The sequence below is a fragment of the Crocodylus siamensis genome, chromosome 10, assembly GCF_052110815.1.
Source record: "Crocodylus siamensis isolate JL-2025a chromosome 10, ASM5211081v1, whole genome shotgun sequence".
Taxonomy (NCBI): Eukaryota; Metazoa; Chordata; order Crocodylia; family Crocodylidae; genus Crocodylus; species Crocodylus siamensis.
The window spans coordinates 65706920-65723869 of NC_143404.1; the positions used below are offsets into that span (position 1 = coordinate 65706920).

At 44.4% G+C, this 16950-nt stretch overlaps 1 protein-coding gene across 3 annotated transcripts in view; it reads right to left on the minus strand.

Annotated features, from left to right (window-relative positions):
* Window positions 1–16950, minus strand: part of LOC149856752 (androgen-induced gene 1 protein-like) — a 191584-nt gene that overhangs the window by 8777 nt on the left and 165857 nt on the right. For all 3 annotated transcript variants that reach the window (XM_090020756.1, XM_090020755.1, XM_090020753.1), the window contains 4 exons: window positions 15694–15894; window positions 3685–14693; window positions 3000–3140; window positions 241–342 (listed from right to left, as the gene is read on the minus strand). In XM_090020756.1, the coding sequence (XP_089876882.1) occupies window positions 241–342; window positions 3000–3140; window positions 3685–3903 (462 nt within the window). In that variant the 5' untranslated portion in view covers window positions 3904–14693; window positions 15694–15894. The remainder of the gene's footprint in view (window positions 1–240; window positions 343–2999; window positions 3141–3684; window positions 14694–15693; window positions 15895–16950) is intronic.

Here is a 16950-nt window from a genome sequence, read left to right on the forward strand (position 1 = left end):
TTACATTCATGAATCTCCATAAATTATAGCGATGATAGTTACAGAATATTCACATGGCCAGTAGCTTTCTCACAATCCTTGCGTCTACAAGTAATACAGTCCTGAATACCACAACATAAAAGAAAATATTTATCCACTAACTTACCAAGTTACTTTTTCACGTTTAAGCACAACAGTACTATACATATATACCTAAGGATAAATCCAATGATCCTAAGAGAAAATAATTAATATACTTACCATGGTATGATTAAGCCAAGATGGATTAACCTCATCCAACTCTTTTGGGTATACAAGTTCTCTGTCATATGCATAGAGGGTCCAAAATGTTATGGCTACAAACTAAAAAAACAACTGCATGTAAATCAAGAGTACTGTATTGTTCTGACTTTATAGCTACCCTTTCCCCTCTGAGAAAGGCATAAAAGCCACATTTAACTTTTATGCGGAGCCAGCCAACCTCTAATCAGGCCTCTGCGATCTTGACTTCTGCATTCAGAATGTATTTGTGCATGCAAAAAAATACTAACAATTTTTTTCAGTGCAGTTTTTATTTTAGTACTTTTACTACATTAAGCCATTTGGGTACTTTTCTTGGCTACTTGATTCTTCTGTGGGAGTCTGTAAGGGTAACAGCAGTTCAAGAACTTTATCTGTAGATATTATTTGTGTTCAGAGAAAAAGCATTTTTCTTCTTAAAACTAAACCTGAAAATGTGGGGTCAACCTACAGACAGGGTCAGATGAACATGGAAAACTACTGACATAGATAATTATTAGCACCCAATGTTTTGTATTTTTCAAAATGGTCTATTTGGAGGTCGACTATTTTAAAAAGAAAAAGTGGGCATTAGAACTATACTTTTTAAAAATCAAATTCAGATGACACCATCATTTCACTGAAGAACTAGTGAATAATCTTCAAATCTTCATCAAGCTGGCTCCCACTAAGGTCAACGGGAATTTTGTGCATGGTGTAATTGAGTGCAGGATTTGGGCTGTGTTCTGATTAGCATTTATGAGAGTGAAAGACAGAACATGAAACAATAAAGAAAAATTAAGTTACTTGCTGGTGTGAACACAGAGCACAGAAGGGTCTGTTTGGGATATAAAAATACAGTGCAATTAAATAACAGTTTAAAACATAAGTCCAAAGACTGGTAGATAAGACAAGTACAGGAGCTACAGCACCATGTTATCCCAAGCTTCATTAAATATATAAGCTCTTTGTAAACTATATTTTCTAAAATGTAGGTATTTCTCCAAATCTTCATTTTTTACAAGATGCAAGAAAATAGCAGGCCTTGTGGACAAAGGAAATTCAGTTAAGTAAAAACCCACTGCATGGGCATTATTTTGCCGCTATCAGATACAAAATAAAACAATCCAGGGAACAGGAACTAGATCCCAGGTGCTATCCCACGTGTATCCAGCTACCCTAACAGTGAGGTAACAGAGTTGCACTCCCTTGTTTGCCCTCTTTGTGGCCCAATGGCTCCTGCACTCTTAGCCTCACGCTGGCCGAGCTTCAAGAGGCAGGTGCCCACCCCACAGTCTGTAAGGGCATTAAGGCATCTCCTAGGAAACCGCAGCCACGGGTTTAAACCCCTGCATGCTGGGAAGGGCCTAGATCCCCAGCCCCTACCCACCTTGGAGAATGTGTCTGCAAGGTGGATATACAAGGTGGATAGCACCAGCAACACTATCGGTTTTAATCCAAGCGGCCACCGTCACCCTGCTTGTCCGTGCCTTGACGACTGGATCACGTCTCTGGAGGCTTACGCAGAGTTGAGATGCTCCTCCAGCTCGTGTCGGGATTGTTTGATGAGCAAGGTGCTTCAGCATATGCACAGAAGCCTAAGTTTCGATATCCAGGGCAGTCAGAGACATGGGGCGGAAAATTTTCCGGTGCTTAATTTTTCCGTGGGAAATTTTCTATTTCTAAAAATTCATTGTTTCATAAAATGTATTAGTAACGATGAATGGATGCCCATTCAACATTAGGCAAGCTTGGCAGTTTCAAAGTTGTAATTGATGTTTCTCAGGTGATTATCCCTAGGAAGTGTGTGAGAGAGTATATATGTTTTATTGATTTGTAAACAGGAGGATAAATACACTCACATAATAATCCAAACCAAAAATCAAGTTATGAATTCACCTAATTGGCTGTGCAGGTCAAAACAAAACCAAAGCATGGCATATCATGCACAGTTCTCTGGGTATGCTAAATTAGTGTGTCAACAGTTTTCAGTGCTTTCATTTTTTTTCTTAAATGTAAACAAACAATGTAAGGGAAGTACATGCTATCGTGTATTGTCGTTACATTTTTACAAGTACTCCAATAAAAATAATTTATTTCCGCATAAAGCTTTGAATTTGTTTGAATATAACATTTAAACCACATAAAGTGTGCTGTATTTAATTTTTTTCCTAATCAAATATTTCAGTTCAAATACTTGTGGCTATTGGGACATAAAATTAACATGGTGTACTTTTTTAGCTGTGTTTACTAAATATAAGTCAAATAAACACGCTAAATCAAATCACGCTCTATTTAAGGCATTGGGAAATTTTCCAGAAACTTTTCCAATTCAAAATTTTCCAGAAAACCCACATCTCTGAGGGAACTTTCATAACAAGAACTCAGATGAGGCAAAATGGGCAGCGGTTTCCTGGATCTTTAAGTTTAGATGCAAACTTCCACCTGAGGCTCCTGTCTGGATCTCACCCCTCAAATACATCAAGGCCCGACATACTGTCTAACGTACCAAAGACCCCAAGAAGCTCAGGGACAACTGGCAGCTACCAGCTGCTTTCTGCAAAGCCCAAACAGGAAAGGGGCAGCAGCACTTGTGGTGGGCCTGGCCAGACCCCTCTCCTGGGGTCCGACCCAGCAAAGCAGTGCCACAGGCATCATGGCCTTCACCTGGGTCACTTCCACTGGCCGGTCCTTCCCCAAGTTACTGGAGTGCGCCCCAACTGGGCCGAGCAACTACCTACCAGGCCAATGGGAAAGACCAGCACGGAGAAGATAAAGTCCTTCAGGGGCAGCAGCCAGGAGATGCTTCTCTGCCGAGTTGGCAGGAACATGTGCACTCCATCGATGAGCGTACACAGCCCAAACAGCACCGTCTGCAGGATCTGCGGGACACGCGCGTCACAGCCCGCTCCTCTCCCACCGCTAGGGAACACTGGGCAGCCCTGGCCTGGAGCAGTCAACAGCAACGTCGACCCCCACCTCCACCTCCTGCCAGCTGGGTCCTGGGTCACGGCCCCACCCCCAGTAACAGTCCTCCTGCCCCAGGTCACAGCCCCACCCCCAGTAACAGTCCCCCTGCCTGGCATCACAGCCCCGCCCCCCAGTAACAGTCCCCCTGCCCCGGGTCACAGCCCCGCCCCCACTAATGGTCCCCCCTGCCCCGGGCCACAGCCCTGCCCCCAATAACGGCCTCCCTGCCCCGGGCCACAGCCCCGCCCCCAATAACGGCCTCCCTGCCCCGGGCCACAGCCCCACCCCCAGTAAGTTGCACCCCTCTAATAACTGTCTCCCTGCCCCGGGTCACAGCCCCGCCCCCCATAATGGTTGTCCCGCCCCCAATAACGGTCCCCCTGCCCCGGGTCACAGCCCCGCCCCCAGTAAGTCGCCCCACCCACAATAACGGTCACGTCGCCCCGCCGGCCGCACCTGGTTGAGGAAGGTGAGGTACTTCCAGCGGCCGCCGTACGTGGTGTCGCTGTCGCGGCGCGGGGAGTGCGGCAGCCCCACGTTTTGGCAGAGTGAAAAAAGCGCCCACACGAAGCAGCACAGGTGCAGCACGGTCACAGGCCGCTCGCCACGGAGCCGCAGCCGCCCCGCCATGGCCGTGGGCCTCGCGCGAGCCGCACATGGGGGTGCTCTGCGCATGCGCCTTCCCCGTGATCCCCACGTGACCGGCGCCGGAGCTGCTCCTTCCCGCCGGGTCTCTGCGGGAGAGGCTGGGAGCGGCCCCCCCCCCGACACCCAGCCTTGACAGGCCTTAAAGGCGAAACAGTGCCGGAAGCTCCAAATGACCCTGTTTGCTAAAAAACATGGACATCATTCCTATTTCCTTTATATTGCTCGCCGCAACCCACCAGCAAGCGAGAAAACTGGGTGAGCAACGCTGATTTCGAGGCCAGGCATCCTCAGAAAGTGCCGGCAGCAAACCCTAAGAGCAACTGGGATGTGCTGCATCGATTATAACCCTCCATGCCTTTAGTGGTTAAAAAATAAGCATATGCTGGCCCGAAAAATAACCCTGCATGTTGAACCCTTTGACTGTTCTCGACTGGACGTCGTAGGAGGGTTGAAATGCTTGTACCAATGTGGTAATTACTGCTTAAGGTGCCATTAGTGTCAACAGGACGCAACCGCTTGGCTGGCTCCTGGGCGTAGGTCTTGTGTAGAGACGTTTACGCCTGAGTTTTCATGCCTCGCTTCGACACCGAATGCAAGCAGCTGAGCGGAGAGGATCTCATAGCTGGTACCAGCGCAACTGCAACCCTGACGTGTTTCACTGCTTCGTGGGGGGACTTAGAGTTACTGCATACAACAAGGATAAAAGACTTCTGCTCTGTAGAAAAGTTTCCTAAAATTCAAGAAGAGCTGTTTGTTTCCCAACGGACAATTAAGGGTCAGAGAAATGAAAGGGAATCAGAAACAGGGTCTTGCAAAGCTCCTCGAATCACCTGGGTGTCTAATGAAAGCGTGCGTGTGAGCTGTCACGGGGGAAAACAGGCCATCCTGCTTTACACTTCATTATTGAAAGTTAACACGTTGCAGGCTTGCATAATTTCCTGGTAGATCTGCATTTGCAAATCCTTAGCTTTGTTTTTGAGAAAAAACAAGTCCCCTGCAAGCATTTTGTAAAGCAAATGAGATAATCAGTTTAAATTGCTCTAAATCCTGATGCTTGAGCATGTGTACAGCAAAGTACGTTTGAAATTCAGTTCTGTGTTTGATGATGAGGCTGCCTGGGGCCTATTCCTGGTTGTGTGCTGAGCTTACTGTAGGTCTGTCTGTGCTGCTCCCTGCGCGCCAGGAGCTTTCTGCTCTTCTCTGTCCTGACGGAGAACCCAGCAGCTCTTACCTGCAATCCTCTCCTAGACTGCCTCACTTCCTTGTCTCCTACTCGTTCACCCTTTCTCTTACTGTTTCAGCTCTCAACTATGTTTTATAAACTTCCGTTACCTTCTATAACTTTAAATTAAAATAACAGTCATACCATGGCTATAACTCTGCTGCAGTAAGTGGAGATATACTGATATAAAATTACAGTGAGATCTCATTGACATCAGTAAATCCATGGATTTACACTGGTAGAACAAATTGTAGCTCGTTTTTCAGTTCTCTAAACTGATTGTCCCATTTGTTATTTATATTGAGGTGACAATATTTATATGGTTGCTCCAGTCATGGGCCAGGAAGCAGCAAATTGCGGCACAAACCCAGAATAAAAAGATAGCCCCTGCCCCAGAGAGTTTACAATTCAGTGTGAGAGAAGGGATGCGGAAGGTGACGAAGTACAAGGAAGAAACTTCTCAACCTAGAGATTAGTTCCCATTTTTCATACTGGGTTTGTGTGAGTCCTTGAGGCTGACATCCTATCACCATAGAAACAGTCTCCTGTGTCATTGTGGACTTTACAGTAGTTATGTGTTGCTGTGGCAACGTTTGTCATGGCGTCTGCCCAGACATTAAGTATTTCAATTAATTGTGAGATTTAGCTGTTAAGTTACATGACTTAGTCATCTTTTGAAGAAGAATTTCAATAAATAAAGCTCAATCTTCCCACATTACTTTGATTTATAGCAGTGCAGTGAAAGGAGTTTGATGCATATGCCCTAAACACTCTTAACATCATTCCACAATATATTCTTGGTACAGCAATACTGTTTCAGAAAACCCATCACTGGTAATGTAAATACCCTTTCCCTATGAACATTTCCTCAACTTTACAATTCCTTTCCATTTTCAAATGTGTGGGGAAAAGGACTAGAGTGCCCTGAAAGTCAAGCAATTTCACACCAGTAGAGGCAGCAAAATGCTAATGCCCTGCCAGTCACCCCCTCTATTTTAAATTAATAAGATGCCAGCTTGAGTTTTTTGTTTATCTCAAATCTGATAGTCTAGCAGAGAGGCAGCATCTCCCTATGCTTCTGATTCAGTTTAAAAGGGTAATTTTATCTCTGATAAGGGGAATGTAAGAAAAACAGAACTGTGGGTTGGAGAAGAGGTGGAATGGTAGTTCTGGGACATGATCAAAATTTTAAACTGAGTTGGTGTTTACTGATTTTTAATAACTTTACTCATCTGAGTTTTCTGTAATGTGCTTTGTTTTCTGTTATTTTATGCTTTAATCATTGTAAAAACACACAAAGCAGCTGGATACCAGCTTGTTAATTTTATACTGACTTAAGAACTGCTATTGGGATGACAGAAAGCTGTTTGAGGTATTGTGGAAACCTCTAACTAGGTAGATTTTTGCAGTAAGACTGAAAGCTAATCAATAGATTAAGGTGTTCGTAGAGCTGAATGCCTGACTTTCAAGTTTCCATTGCAGACTCCCAGAGTTGATGTAGCAGACGTAGTGACACAGTCCTGCAAAGTGCTCCATTCACTCAAAGGCAGACAAGGTTGTTTGGGTAAATCTGATATCTTTTATTAGACCAATCAGATAGTTGGAAAAATTCTTAGCATGTTTTCAGGTATTAATACCCTTTGTCAGCATGAATAAACACCTGCAGTTGGTGTGTGCTCTTCCCAAAGAACCTTGTCAGCCTATGTCCTTAGATCAACATGGCTACAACCTACAGCCCCATTCACTCAAAAGATTTTCACAAGCAAGACAGGTGAGAAGATTAAGAAGCTCCTTTGACTAATGACATGGCAGAAGGGACTGAGCTCACAATTAGCAAACCTGCACATGATACCAGGCTGGACTGAGTTGCGGACACTGTGGAGAACAGGATTAGGATTCAGAATAACCCTGATAAAGTGAAAAGAATAGAATAAAGACAAACAGCACTCTGGTTGAGAATCACTGACTAATTGGGCTGCAGTACTGCAAAAAAGGACCCTGGGGGCTTCAAGTTGAATATTAATCAACAGTATGCTCTTGTTGAACCCTCCCCCCACCAATAGCATACCAGGCTGTACTAACAGGAATGTCACTTGCAAGTGGAAGTGATTCTTCCACTGCTCAGCACTGGTGTGGTCTTACCTGGAGTATGGTCCCGTGTTTTGGGCACCACATTTCAACAAAGATGTGGACAAAATTTGAAAGAGTGCAGTAACAAAAATAATAAGAGGCTTAGGAAACATGATATAAGAGAAAAGGCTAGAAAAAAAGACTATAGAATCATAAATAAAAGGACAGGAGGGGACCTGTAAGATCAAGCCCATGGCAGGGGACCAGATTACTTAGTTTGCAATGACTTAGTTTGGAGAAAAAGATTGAGGGGGGTTTCAGATTCCTGAAGGGGGGAAAAAAGAGGATAGAGATAGACTATTCTGGGGCTGCAGGGACAGGACAAGAAGTAACGCACTTACCTGTAAATTGCAACAAGGGAAATTTAGCTTGGACACAGGGAAGAACTTGGAGGTTTTGTTTCATTATGCAACTCAGGTGACTGCTAAACTTAAAACAAAAGTAAGTACTTTAGGTAGGGTGCATGCACTCTTTTAAGACTTCAACTCCATTTTTCTTCCAAGGAAAGATTTCTGTTTGCTGCTTTCTGGACAACAGAGACAGCTAAAGAAACTACACTTGAACAGTTGCAGGAATGACTCATCTCATGACATTATTCTCACTACTTTGCATAGTAATAATGTTTTTAACCCTAATTAGTTTCCTTTTCAAAGTGAAGTTAATTGTTATCTGGGTAGAATTGTTTTACATTTGCACTGTTTTTATTTGCAGTATAACATTCTTCAACTGCGCTGCCATTACCATAAGGCCAGTGAACAACAGAAGACAATTAAAAATGTCTGTTAAAATAATACTGCCTCACAGTCATGCTCAGTCTCTGCAGCTGTGTGTCTCTGTAACACAATGGTTCCTCAACCACTGAAATGCCCCAAAGAGATCACAGTCACAGCAGAATGCCTTTCACTTAACCAGCACAACATAGTGAAGATCTGACTGTTGAGCAAGATGGCAGAGGCCTTTTGTAGAATTGTGCCACCTGCATATTCTTTCATAATTTTTTCCTAAACACAGTGTCTGACCCACACAATATAAAAGGCTCAGGTGTGTGTAAATTAGGCACAGCTGCGATGCAGATGGGATGGTGTGGCTGACAAGAGCTCTTCCTGGTGGTAGCCTGGTAGACAGCAATCAGGCATGCAGAATGTTTCTCTAGGCAGGTCTTCACCTACTAAGAGGCAGTTGCAGTGTCTGAAAATGAGTGGGCCATGGCACAACCACTTTAGGGTGTCAGGTTTAATAGTTCCCATCTCTTGCAGGAACATGGGTTTCCCTGGGGACAACTCTCTCCAGGGAACACCCCGGCACACATGCTCTGATACGTGGCAGATTGCCCCAGGTGGGGTAGGGGAGGCTGGAGACACCACTTGGGCTGGCCCCAGCAGCCTTAGCTGGGATCCTGAGAGCCTCTCAGGGCTCCAGCAGTGGTAATCCAGGTGCACAGAAGCCGGCTGGCAGCCAGAGCATGGCTCTGGTCACCCAGGTTCTGGTTTTGGCCAGTGCACACTGCTTCCACATGTGCTGTACCACTTTATTTTTTTTGCCTTGTTTTTTTAGATATCAGGAATTCCCGGTATCTGATTTTGCCACCATGCTATAAATATGGTGAACCAATTCATGTGTGCCATGTGCATTTTGCAACGTCTCAAAAGCCTTTGAGGCATTGCAAAGTGCACGTTCCCACTTGTGGACCTTCTGGGGGGATTCCTTGTATCTTCCCCACTGCACACCCAGACAGGGGTGGCTATATCTGGCTTTAAAAATCTCAATCTTATTCATATGGGAAAAAGTTTCTCAAACTAGGGTGCATGTATCCAGGGAGTATGTAGGGATTTCTAGAGGGCATATCAAAGGAAGAAATGGGAAAGCAGATGAAAGAAATAGGGAATATAAGCAGAGGAAAAGAAAGTAGGAAAAAATGAACAACTCTACAACATCTCTTAGGTTGTTGGAGAGGTTACAGTGTAGTTAGAGTAACAAGTCTGAAAATGGCTTATCTTGTGTTAGATTTTCGAAGGGGCTGTAATGTCTTAAAAGTTTGGAAAACCAAAAAAGATCTATTCTTAGAAAATCCATCCCAGATATGTCTCAGTGCTAAAGGACTGAAGGTATTTAGTTATAAATATGTATTCATGCAACACAGACATAATCAATAAACCTCCAATTAAAGGTCTTTGTCACACCTACCTCAGTGTGCTAATTTAAGGAGTAAGCAATGACAGAACAAGGACCAATAAAATTATTCCTCTGATTTTCCATGCATTGTTTAACACTTACAGTTAAAAGTAGAAACAAAGAGTCTGTTCCTGTTACTATTTAGTGACTTTAGTTAGCATACTATGTACAGAGCCTGGCACATGGCCAAAAGCAGTGTAGCTGGAGAGCTAATAACTTTCTTTGCATGTGCAAATATGGGGGTTTGTGTGCCCAATCAATTGTACCTCCAGACTGCAGATGCTGTTTCAGTGGCTACTTTTGAAAATCTGGGCGCTTATGATAAATTAAAGCAACGTCATGATAAACCTATTACTGTTATTGTTAAATACTAAGGTTTCCTTGTAGCCATGGAAACAAAATCTAGACATTAACGTGGAAGGGGGAGAAACCTAGTGTTTCCTTGACAACTGATAAAAGCACAACTGCAGGAGACCTGAAGGAGAATCTGATGAAAGTACCGTTCACAATCAGATTTAACTGAAACCTAAGTCCAGTGCAATAATGTCTTTCACTGAATTATGAGGAACTGTTGAAAGTATAGATTGGTGAAAATACTCAATTCGCAAACTATCAATAGTGGGGTTTTTGCACAAGATTATTTCACTTATTTTTATACTAAAATCATGCAGTGCTGTTCAGTACTGTTATCTTTTCTTTGCCAAAATATTACAAAACTCCCATCAGATACAGCTGAATGATGAATAAAACAAAACTGATTAGTAATAAAAGGTCAAATTAAGATAGACAGTCTAAATGATTTCAGAAGAGATGTATATAAAGAATAACAAATGGAAAAACAATCATGGTTGGACCACAGGTATTGATGGGGATGTACTCTTCAGGAAAGAGAAGCAAAGGCAAAGATGGGAGGGTACCATTGTATGCTAATGACGTGCTAGAGTGTAAAGTAAAAAGCATGAATAAAACAGAACCTGAGTTAAAATCTCTTTAACAGGTAGTAAAAAGGGTTCTACTGGGGTAGACATAGGAACCTACAATATAGCCCAAGATAAAATTTGCATCTGAATAGAAATCCCTATAATGTTAACATGGAGATATCAACTACTGGAAATTTCTTCATTATGGGGAACTGACAGAAGAGGAGAATCTTCAAAAAGTGCCATTCTTTATGTCAAAACTGGCCTCAGTAGTCAGAAATCCAAACCAGATTTGTAACTAAAGTACATCAGCCTCCTTTAAAAGATAAATTGCCTTGTGTCTATAGCAATGCACATCTTGATGTTAAACTTCAAGTGTCTGCAGCTTCTTGGAGAACTGCAGGGGAAAACAGCTGCATAAAAGGAAAAGGAAAAAATAAAAGATATAGTTCAGCTGACCTGCATGGTGCATGGCAGGGACCACGCATCTGTCTCCTCTCTGTTTTATTTGGGAGAGATGGTAGAGAGCGTTCCAGCGTTCAGGAAAACAGGGCAGACATAGTAAGAGGGAAACACATCTTTGCGTGCAAAGGCCACGCAAAAGTTGACCCCTTGTTGTTGACCTTTAATCAAAACCCTGGTCATGAATATCTCTGAACTTTGCGGGTTTTAATAACTAACTTTGGATCTTCATTTTTCAAGTTGGGCCCATTCTGTTGAGAATAAAATGGTTCAGTTAGCAGCATTTTCCTCTTATTGCACCTTTTCTGATGTTTAATTCAACAAAAAAGAAAAAAATCTCTCTAGTACAGGAGATCTCTAGTATGGGAGACTTAACTTTAACTTGCCAATGCCAAACTACAGGTTGTCTACAATACAAGATACCACATCTACCCAAAGAACCTTGTCTGAAAGTCTTAGACATTTGCCAAACTGTTGCATTCACCCCATTCTACAGATTGAAAATGATACAGATAGTTACTAAGATCCTGCTCCTTCAAGCACTTAGCATGTGCTTAACTTTCCTAACAGGAGAAGAAGTCTTAGTGAAATCATATTTCTGTGTGTGCCAATAAATTAAAGTGCCTGTATGCTTGCAGGACTGAGATCTTAATACAAAATGCCACATATTGTGCCATATTTTTAAATCTTGAACTCAACATTTAAATACAATTGTCCCCCTAACTGACTATAAGCAGCAGCCTTTAATGCATTATTTAAAGTTTGAGGAGAGCTCATGGATTCTGAATATTATTTTATTTAATACAAAAACCCCTATATTAAAAAGTATAAGAGTTTAAGAACAGAAGGGATAATAGATCTTTCAGTTTGACTTGCTATACATCTCATCTCATTACAATTTCCCAGCTACCCAGTTGTGCATCCAAACTTGTGTATTTGACAAAAATATAACTTGTGTTTGGCTAAACCATAGAAAATTAGGGTTGGAATTTACCTCAGGAAGTCATCTAGTCCAACCCCTGCTCAAAGCAGCATCGTCATATCTTCCAGAAAGTCATACAGGCTTGACTGGAAGACTTCAAGAGACGGATGGTCTAGCTACAAGGGTGAGCAACATACAGCCCATGGGCCGGATCTGGCCCACCAAGCAATTGTGGAGGGCAGCCCGGGTTGTGGTGCATGAGGCCGGTCCTGCTGCCCTCGGATGCACAGCAGGGGCTAGACTCACTTCCTGGCATCCCCAGCAGCTGTGGCCCCTTTTATCTGCTGCTGCCATCAGACCCAGCCTGTCTGCCCATTACCAGGAGCTGGACCCGTGCAGGCAAGGCCTGGGGCCAGGTGGATGGGATGGGGCTGCGGGGGAGTGGGGAGAGGGAGCGAGATGGGTGGGCAGGGCTGGGATCACAAGTCAGGATCACAGGCTGTGATAGCGCTGGGCCAGCCATCATTCGCTCCCCACACGCCCCTGCCTGTGGATCCAGCACCTGTCGTAGGGGCATGCAGGGAGCAGATCGTGGCTCTGCCCCAGGCCCAACCCCCTGCTGTCACTGCTCCGTAATCCCAGCCCCGCTTGCTTGTCCTGCTCCTGGAAGCTGCCCCCCACCTGCCTGAGGCCCCAACTTAGCTGTGTGGCCAAGCACAGAGCAGAGGCACTTGGGGAGTTTTGGTGAGCTGTTGGGGGGTGCTGACTTACACTGTCATAGTTCACCAAAACTCTCTAAGTGGCCCTCTGGCCCAAATAATTGCCTACCCCTGTCTAGTATGTCTTCTGGCACTTTGTTCTAGTGGCGAATTAACTTACTGTTAACAATTTGTATCATATCTTTACTCTGAACGTGTCTAGTTTCAGGTTCCTGCCATTGGTTCTTGTTATGCCTGTATCCACTAGATTAAAAAGCTCTCTGCTACTCAGTATTTTCTCCCAGTGAAGGTACTTGAGCACCATAATCAAGTCACCTCCCACTGTTCTTGTTGATAAGCAGAACAGATTGAGCTCTTTATGTTTCACACTATAAGGCATTTTCTCCAGACCTTAAATAATTTTTGTGGCTGTTTTTCGCCCTCACTCCAATTTTCTCAACATCCTTTTTAACATATGAACACTAGGATTATATGCAATATGCCAGTATCCATCTTACCACTGAATACAGAAGGAAAATCACTTCTTCCCTGTTTATACACCCTGCATTAGCCCTTTTTGCTACAACATCTACTTGCAGCCCAGTTTGAGTAATTCATCCATCCTGTTCAGGTGTTAGTCTCCTATTCTGTAGCAATGGCTTGCATTCCTTGGTTCTAAAGATAAACTTTGCATTTGACCATGTTTCAAAATGCACTGTATTTGAAAGGACCTAGTTTATCAAGCAATCCAACCACATCTGCAGGATGTAAGTTCTCGGCATAATGCAATGATTCTCAACCAGGTGCCTTGAAATCCTTTCAAGGGTGCTGTGGGTTGCTGCACAATTGTTAGGTAAACCCAAAGCTTTTCTATAGAAAACCATAGTGTTAAAAGTGTTCTGGACTGTTGTGATCTTTCCGAGTCCTTTGCAACAGAAGAATTGCTCTATTATTTTTCTGTAGTCAAAAAAGGAGAGAAAAGCAAGAACTCACATTTTCCAAGGGGTGCCTCAAGTCTAAAAAGGTTAAGGAACACTGGTATAAGGTAACTCATTATTTAATTTACTCCAGTGTTGTTACTGGAAGCAGAAGTAATTTCTCAGTGTGGTGATTTAAGGGTACTAAATACTTGTGTTGCTGTGAACTGTTTTGAACCATCCCTATTGTTTTGCACTCTGAGTGCCCTGTACTGATCCACGGTCATGTCAACCAAATGTCACCTCCCTGTTCAAATGCTAGTGCAAAGTCAGGTTTGGTCCCTGTGTTTTTTCCTGATGTCTAGGAGGCAGCATACCTGGTTATAGTTTTTGTTTTAGTTCTGTACTGCATTGCCTCATCAGTCATCAAGTTCGCCAATGACACCAAACTTTGGGGCAAAGCATCCATGCCAGAAGACAGGCGGGTGATCCAGGCTGACCTGGACAGGCTCAGCAAATGGGTGGACAAAAACCTGATGGTGTTTAACACCGAAAAATGCCAGGTTCTCCACCTTGGGAAGAAACACCTGCAGCCTCTATATAGGCTTGGCAGTGCTACGCTGGCTAGCACTACAGAAGAAAGAGACTTGGGTGTCATCATTGACCACAAGATGAACATGGGCCTACAATGTGATGCTGTGGCTAGTAAAGCGACCAAAATGCTGGCTTGCATCCATAGATGCTTCTCAAGCAAATCCCGGGACGTCATTCTGCCCTTGTACTTGGCCTCAGTGAGGCCACAGTTGGAGTAGTGCATCCAGTTTCGGGCTCCACAATTCAAAAAGGATGTGAAGAAGCTTGACAGAGTCCAGAGAAGAGCCACGTGCATGATCAGAGGTCAGGGGAACAGACCTTATGACAACAGGCTGAGAGCCATGGGGCTCTTGAGCCTGGAAAAGCGCAGGCTCAGGGGTGATCTGATGGCCACCTGCAAGTTTATCAGGGGCGACCACCAGGCTCTGGGGGAACATTTGTTCACCAGAGCGCCCCAAGGGATGACAAGGTCGAATGGTCATAAACTACTACAAGACTGTTTCAGGCTGGACGTAAGGAAGAATTTCTTTAGTGTCCGAGCCCCCAAGGTCTGGAACAGCCTGCAATTGGAGGTGGTTCAAGCACCTACATTGAACACCTTCAAGAGCAAATTGGATGCTTATCTTGCTGGGATCCTATGACCCCAGCTGACTTCCTGCCCTTCGGGCGGGGGGCTGGACTCGATGATCTTCTGAGGTCCCTTCCAGCCCGAATGTCTGTGAAATCTATGAAATCATCACATATTCAGCCAGAGGTGTGCAGAGGTCCTGGATCTCCTCCCTGCTGGGGAGAGGCAAAGGTTCAGGAAGCTCCCCATGCTCAAATGGAAACCACATCTGAACTTTTCCAGAGTCCTCCTTTGGCTTCCCTGACTTCCCTACTATTTAGTGCCACCTCCCCAGCCGATCCATTCAAATGCCAGCACCACCAGATTAAAAGTAAAAAACCTTCTTCTAGAAAGGTTTGGGGGCAGAGTGTTTTATAGTTCCGCTGTATGGTACATAGCACATAACACATTTTGCTCAAGGAAGAAATGAATTCAGTTCACCCATTCAAGTTATTTTTTCTTAGTATGAAACTTAGTGAGGACCTTCTCCTGGCACATTTCACAAATGAGCAAAAACCTTTAGTACAAAACTGGCAAAACAAAAGCACACTGCAACAATAAACTAACGTGAAGTTGGAAATTCAGCTGTTTTACAGTGCTATTACTAGGGCACCAGTACTGTGGAGCTCCAGTGTGCTTAAAGTTCACTCTAAAATGGCATTTATGGCATGGTGAACTTTCAGTTTGTTTTGAATTTTAGGTACAGAAATTTTTCCAGCAGCAACATTACAAAGCAAGGTTGCTTTTCCCCTCATTGCTGAATGGATAACTGTGCTGCTCCAGTTGCACAGATTTTCAGGAGAGACCACTCTGGGGAATAAGAACAATGTATTATTTTGCTGGGCACCTCTTAGCCTTCAAAATGGGTATTCCTTTGCTGTTGTGACACAGATCCGGGACATGTTCTCCAAAGTTAAGACCGCCCACAGAGGTACAAATGCCAGCTGAGCCCCAGAAGACCCACCTCACTCCCTCCATCCGATGTAATGTCCTGAAAATGTTTTGAATTGCTGTCCTAGCCCCAAGCTTACTGCAGACTCACAAGTGTGAAATGCAGTCGAACATGCCCTGGGCTGTTGCCAGCCACCCACTCCAAACTATCTGCATGAGTTGAAAGGGCTCCTTACATTACAGCTCCAAAGCACATGGGAGAAAAGATGGAAAAAGACTTACCTTCTCTAGAGTCTCCCAAGACTGGGAAGAGGCTGTGTGAATAGCATTGTGGGTGAAAATGTTCTTCTTTGCTGCCATGGAAACTGAACAATGAACCATTAGAGCTTGTAACTTTTCTTGCTTCGCAAGGTCTGCACCTGAGGGGTCGGTATCCTCAAGGGCACCACCTTTTTAACTACTGAATGTCTGGCACATTTGTGACTGAAAAAGAAAAGAACAAAAGAGGAAATGTTTGGTGATCTTGGGGAAGCTGCCCAAAATTGGGAAGGGAGGCAGAGCCTGGCTCAAAAGTGGAGAGGATTAGAAGCAAAAATATACACAGACGTGAGGGCCTTTCTGGCTATGTCAGGCCTGCCTCCCTGCTGAGGCTCAGGCTGCTACAGGAATCAAGACCCCTGTTTGCTCCCACTCCAAAGCACTTTGTGTGGCTATTAGGCAGAGGAGGAGGCTTGGAGTGTTCCCAAGCATGGCCCCACCACTGCCCTTGGGCATGAGCTCTGCTTGGTCATGCTCAATGGGTGCATATACACATGCAACAAAGCTGCTCCACTGTGCTGTAATTACAGCACATTAGAGCAGACTCAATTAACTGAGTCTACTAAAGCGTGGTAATTACTGCGCTCCAGCAGACTCCAGTGTCACATGCATTAGTGTCCCCACACTGAAAAATGACGGAGAGTGGGGGGGTGCTTTAACTAAAGCTGATTCAATGAGTTTTAGTTAAAGCGCCCCTGCCACCATTTTTCAGTGTGGGGGCACTGATACATGTGATGTTATGGGAACCTTAATTAGAGTGGCTCTCAGAGCCCCCCCGCCCCCCGCAACACACACACACTCCCAGAGCATGTGTATAAACGCCTCAGAGCTGCTCTAATTAAAGTGCACCCCCTGCACTCCCAGAGTGTGTGTATAAACACCCTCAGCGACTAAGGAACAGGGACTCTCTAAGATGGGGAGCTGGCAGGTAGAAGATTCGCTTTGCCCTGAGAGACTAGAAATGGGCAGGGGAACGCACAGGCAGCAGCTGGAGCTAGCAAACATTGCCATTATTGCTGGAGAGCGTACTCGAGCACAGCTGGGCTCCTTCTTGACTGCAGCAGCACAAAGGAGCGTGGGATGCACACCCACAATGCTGGGTGCACAGTTTTGTGGAAATCCCCGTGTTGAAACTGTGACTCAGAGTGAAGTCGAAGTTGGCTGTTCATTTGGGCATGGTTGCTGTATTGCAATGAAGTATGTCACAGGAGGTTAAACCTC